The 6,000-nt window shown below is 35.8% G+C and overlaps 1 protein-coding gene across 1 annotated transcript in view; it reads left to right on the plus strand.

Moving 5' to 3' along the window:
• fxyd6 (FXYD domain containing ion transport regulator 6) overlaps nucleotides 1-5,666 on the plus strand; it is a 54,637-nt gene extending 48,971 nt beyond the window's left edge. Inside the window, exons 7-9 of the mRNA XM_022667948.2 lie at nucleotides 270-319; nucleotides 2,931-2,970; nucleotides 4,492-5,666. Coding sequence (XP_022523669.1) covers nucleotides 270-319; nucleotides 2,931-2,959 — 79 coding nt within the window. The 3' untranslated portion in view covers nucleotides 2,960-2,970; nucleotides 4,492-5,666. The remainder of the gene's footprint in view (nucleotides 1-269; nucleotides 320-2,930; nucleotides 2,971-4,491) is intronic.
• The last annotated feature ends 334 nt before the right edge of the window (nucleotides 5,667-6,000 follow it).

Consider the following 6,000-nt stretch of genomic DNA (forward strand, 5'->3'; position numbering starts at 1 on the left):
GCATTAAAAGAATGAAAACACACCGAATGAGAAGAGGTGTGTCCAAACTGGTACTGTACATTGTTCCTGCGTTACGTCATGCATGAGACATGCATGAATTAATGCTATTGTAAACTGTTACCATCCGTATTACAGTGAAACACACACCTTTGCATTATCAAAGATCATGTTCATGTGTCCTGACGTATTCAGTAAAATGATGAAAACTGATGGGAAAACAAGTCTCACAATGCGGAACCCAAGTGTATAAATATTTCTTTTTTTTTTAGAGCTCCAGGTGATGAAGAGGCTCAAGCAGAAAACCTTATGGTGGCCAAAGGTAAGGAGATTTAATAGATATACGTGTGTCTATTAGTACATACACCAATACATAACAGATATGCATAAGTACAATAGGGTGGATAAAATAATAAGGCCTTTAGCTTATTGACTAACTAATCAGTAATACAGGCTGAATAATCAGTACATCATCATTGTCAAGCAAAAAACTGTACGTACCAATGGGTTGCTTAACAAGAGAAAGAAAGAAGAGTTTCGTAACATTCAATTGCTATAAATACTGTGTGTACAAAAAGTATTTGCCCCCTCACAGGCTCTTTAATTTTCTTTTATTTTTTGTTTTGTCATACTTGTCATACATTTTTTCAGAATATCAAACAATAAAATAAATTGTCATTTAAAAACAGGTTAATCATTAATGACTGGTTAATCATTATGACAGAACTGCCAGATTTAACTTAGGACAAAAAGTGAAAATACTACAAATGGAGACACGTGGTGTTTACATGACAGTGATAATTAAATCAGAAAGAGATCAGAGCAAAAACTATCAATCTTAGCGAATAACGAACAAACTAACGAATGACGTGAGTAAAGAACGAGCCAGTTCTGCAAGTGTTTCCCAAAGAGCTGCGTAAAGCGAAAATTAACGAACAAGTTAAAGAGCGTCTTTATTGACTCCTCCCCCAAAACTCAATCGAACCACAAACATGGATTCAGCACTGCCAATATGCAGTATTTATTCACTATTACACCCTAAAAATGTAGAAATGTGTTGTAATCAAAGACATTATACATATTCTCATATTTAAATTACAAAAGGATGTACTTTGGCATTAATAAAATACCCCTAAAGATGCATATGACTAAATTAATAAACAAAAATATAATCTGTTTTAAAACATTAAACTTTTCTTAGATTGTTTAATGTTTTTAAATAGATTGTAGCGTTAATATAGTTACTTTTGTTTATTAATTTAATCATATGTGTCTTTAGGCCTAAGTTTGTTATTACGTATGTTTCTATATATATATATATATATATACAGTCATATGAAAAAGTTTGGGCACCCCTATTAATCTTAATCATTTTTAGCATCAGCCATTTTAGTTTGATAGATCTAATAACTGATGGACACAGTAATATTTCAGGATTAAAATGAGATTTATTGTACAGAAAATGTGCAATATGCATTAAAACAAAATTTGACCAGTGCAAAAGTATGGGCACCCTTATCATTTTATTGATTTGAATACTCCTAACTACTTTTTACTGACTTACTGAAGCACAAAATTGGTTTGGTAACCTCATTGAGCTTTGAACTTCATAGCCAGGTGTATCCAATCATGAGAAAAGGTGGCCAATTGCAAGTTGTTCTCCTATTTGAATCTCCTCTGAAGAGTGGCATCATGGGCTCATCAAAACAACTCTCAAATGATCTAAAACAAAGATTGTTCAACATAGTTGTTCAGGGGAAGGATACAAAAAGTTGTCTCAGAGATTCAACCTGTCAGTTTCCACTGTGAGGAACATAGTAAGGAAATGGAAGAGCACAGGGACAGTTCTTGTTAAGCTCAGAAGTGGCAGGCCAAGAAAAATATCAGAAAGGCAGAGAAGAAGAATGGTGAGAACAGTCAAGGACAATCCACAGACCACCTCCAAAGAGCTGCAGCATCATCTTGCTGCAGATGGTGTCACTGTGCATTGGTCAACAATACAGCGCACTTTGCACAAGGAGAAGCTGCATGTGAGAGTGATGCGAAAGAAGCCATTTTTGCAAGCATGCCACAGAGTCGGCTCTCAGGTGACTCTGTTTGTGGCAATAGTTACTGCTTTTTCTTATATGCTCCAGCTCATCCCAAATCACCATGTCAGTTGGGTTTAGGTCAGGGGATTGTGAAGGCCATGCACCTTTTTGTTTACTATATAATTCCATATGCATCAATTAATAGTTTTCATGATTTTAATATTATTCTTAATAATATTATTTATTATTATTATGTAGAAAAAAGAAAAAAAAAATGAGACGTGTCCAGACTTTTGACTGGTACTTATATATATAGAAATATATTGTGCTGTAGTTCCCGGTCTGGTGGGAATTAATTATTATATAATTATATAATATAATATAATATAATATATTATATAATTGTGTACAGTAACAGCCTGGTTACAGAATGGCAGTATGGCAGCCTGGTTACAAAATGCAGTGACTTGGAGACTTTGCAGCTTTGCTTAAACCGTGAGCATCATCTGCAGGAATTTATTGATTGCATTCATTGCATTAATATAATATAATTATATTAATATTAATATATTAATTAAACCACAGAAATGAACTTTTTTTCCTCAAATTTGGCGGTCCCTGGTGTTTAAGGTGAGTTCCCATTAAGTAGAATCGTTAGGGTCAGGTTAGTTTTCGCAGTACTTTAGTTATGCACGTGTTTGGGAAACACTCTTTATTTAAGGATCAATCTTAAGTACGAGTTAACATAGTTCTTAACATTACGAAGCTTACAGGAAACCCAACCCTGAAAATTAAGATATTTTAAGTGTTTTAATTATTGTGTGCATTCCCATATATCTCTGTCTTTTTTCTTCAAACTAAATTTGCATTAAATCTCTTTTTGATTGTTCTTTCTTTTTAAAGATAAGGAAACGCCAAAAGCTGAGAACTGAGACATGACCTGGTAAGAAATACAGATAAACAGGGTAAAAGATGTATGTATGCATGCATTGTTAATAATTAATAAAACAGTGAAAATAAGAGAGGAATGAGCTGATCTTTACCCTCTATGTGTTGGGGGCATTATACTAGTGAAAGGGGGAGTTTTTATGAACGGGGATTGGGTATTTGGCTTTTTAAATTGGGGGAAAATGGGGTCATCACCTTCATTCTCAAGAAACCAGGGGCCTCATGTACTAAAGGTGCAAAACTATATTTTACTCTCAGGGTCAGATGTACTAAATTTGACTTGAACGTGAGAAAGTGCGTTTCCCCACGGCATTTTCGTTTCGGGCGTACGCGTTTTTTTATGTATTGTGTTTTTGTCATTTGGCGACACTTAGAGGCGATGCATTGAAATTACAACTAAGATTACAATTACAATTAAGATATCCTTTATGCACAGATTGTAGTAAGCCATTATTGGGTAAAATAAAGTAAATTAATCAGACAATTTCATTGGCTTACTGTAATAATCGTTCAACGTGTTTCCACTTAGCCTAGATTATATAAACATGCATAAAAGTTTGCGCTAGAGTTGTTGGAGATGGCAACGTTGGCATTATTGGAAAATATTGCTAATGGCCGAATTCATTGAGAGCGCATTTTCTGTGAGCATTATGTTTTTTGGCCCATGATGATGACTGGCTTATAAGCCGTTTTAGATTTCCAAGAGCATAAGAGGATAAGAAAACAAGCTGAGAGCGTGACGGGTGGCTTCTTGGTAAGCAACTCATTTAAATGAAAGCATTTATTATAAATCCTAGAATAATACATTTAAACATGGGTAATTATTAGTTATTACGCTACGTGTCTTGCAACACTTTTCTTTCTTGACTTGCATATTATACTCTACCATATTAATATTGTTATTATTATTATTATTATTATTATTATTATTATTATTATAACATTATACTCTGTGTAATTGAGGGAGGAGTCATGGCAGGTGTGATGTTTTCGTGCACTTGCGCTTGATTTTTAAGTTGATTGTGATGTACTAAAAGAAAGTACGTGGGATTCTGCCTATGCACGGTTTGATAAATCCGGATTTTTTTGTGCGTACGGAAATTATCAGGTCTAGGCGTACGGAACATTTTAGTAGGAAGTCCACGCAAGTCTTAGTACATGAAGCCCCAGAACTGTTACAGACAAAACAGTATTGTGTTTAGAGACAATCAGGTGTGTTGTGGGTCAGGATTGAGTTTGGAGGTCTCTCTGATGAGAGATTTATTCCAACAAACTGTTGGTGTGATTGATGATCTGGGGTCAGTCAGAGGATCAGTCACCCCTAGTAGCGATACGAGGGACGCTCTCAGCAACTGAGTTTTCAGCAGGACAATGATCACCCACACACTGCAAGGGTTCAGGAATGTCTCTGTCAGATTACAATATTGAAATTAGATTGAAATAAAATATGTTTTAAAAACAATTATTGGCATTGTACTTAACAATCATCTTTTAAATCACTTTTCTCCCTCTACAGAGAAACACAGCTGTCTTTGAAGAACATTTCTGCAAACATGATGATGATGCTAAAGCTGATTACGGTCCATGGCTGTTCGATGGAGGAATGAAAGTTGCTGAAGGAGACTTCAGGCCGGTGTCTTGTATATAGCGCTTAGTCCTGTCACGTGACCAGTTACTGTATTACTGTGTAATGTCTTTTTCCGTAACTTCTTGCACCAGTTCGTACAAAGTAAGTTGTTGTAGAGAAACTAGCCACTACTGCCGAGTGTTCTAATAGCTAGTGCTCTTCCCCGGCTAAGCTCCTGTGTTCGGTTTAACTGTAGGGTCCACGTTTAGTTTAATGTCAACCTTTTTTATGTCAAAGTGCTATTAATAGTGTGCTCACTCTCGTTATATGTCTACTGTTAAAACATACATATGTTTACATATATTGCAGAACTGTTAAAACATGCATTATTATGACTATACCTTACACACAATATGTGTGTGTTTGTGTGTGCGAATGCGTGTTTTGAGCTTGTGAATGTGTGTGTGTGTGCATATATCTGAATGAGCCGCCAATCATACAGGTTATTGACAGTGCGTGTGGGCACGCCTCCTCCTGACAATCTGATAACTGCAGCACCTACAGTTTAAACAGAAGCACATAAAAACACTTCAACTGCTGCACCACCGGGGGCGCCGCACCACTGTTCTCTTAATCAGCTACTACACTGCCCAGCTCTGTGCCTGCATAACAGGACCTGTGACCCGTAGGCCGCAGGAGCCCTTCGCCTCACCATAGTGCCGCTGACCCGTCCTCCACCCCTCTCTGCACATGTAGCGTTTACACCCACTCTCCTCCAACTGCATATTCAGCTCCAGATGTTCTACTGTTCTGTGAAATCAAGCTGTCAGTCTGATTGGAGATGGTGTGCTTCAGTGTGTATCTGTCCACCCACATGTTACTTGTGACTACGAACCTAAGATTAGTAGATGTACAGGTCAGTTTAAGAAAAGAAAACATCAATTTACCATTTTAGCATGGACATATTCTGAATCATCCAGTCAGGTACGATGCTAAGTATTTTAGAAAAAGCTGTGTTCATTAGAGAAAAGTACTTCTATGAATATTCTACACATCTTTGTGCAGCTGTATTGTATGGCCGCATTTTGTGCTTTTAAATACCCAATAAAGTCGGACAGAATTCATCTGGAGTTTATTTTATTTGTTTATAATCCATGTTTAAATCAGTTATTACATACTACAAATGTTTCTGTTATAGTAAGATGAACTTTTATTATTATGATGATTGATCAGAACAACCCATTTCAATTTGAATTCAATTTCAAATAACCAGCTTAATATACCATGTTAGATTTATTCAACTTAAGTTACTCAATGCAAAATTATAACTTCACTGAGTTAAGTGGAATACGCTTAACATGCTAATGTCTTTAACAGGGCTGTCAAAAATAAAGTGTTAACGCATGCAATTAATCGGAAATCTGTAACAGAATTATTATTATTTTTTATGCAATTAAA

Source organism: Astyanax mexicanus, chromosome 18, assembly GCF_023375975.1.
Source record: "Astyanax mexicanus isolate ESR-SI-001 chromosome 18, AstMex3_surface, whole genome shotgun sequence".
Lineage (NCBI taxonomy): Eukaryota > Metazoa > Chordata > Actinopteri > Characiformes > Acestrorhamphidae > Astyanax > Astyanax mexicanus.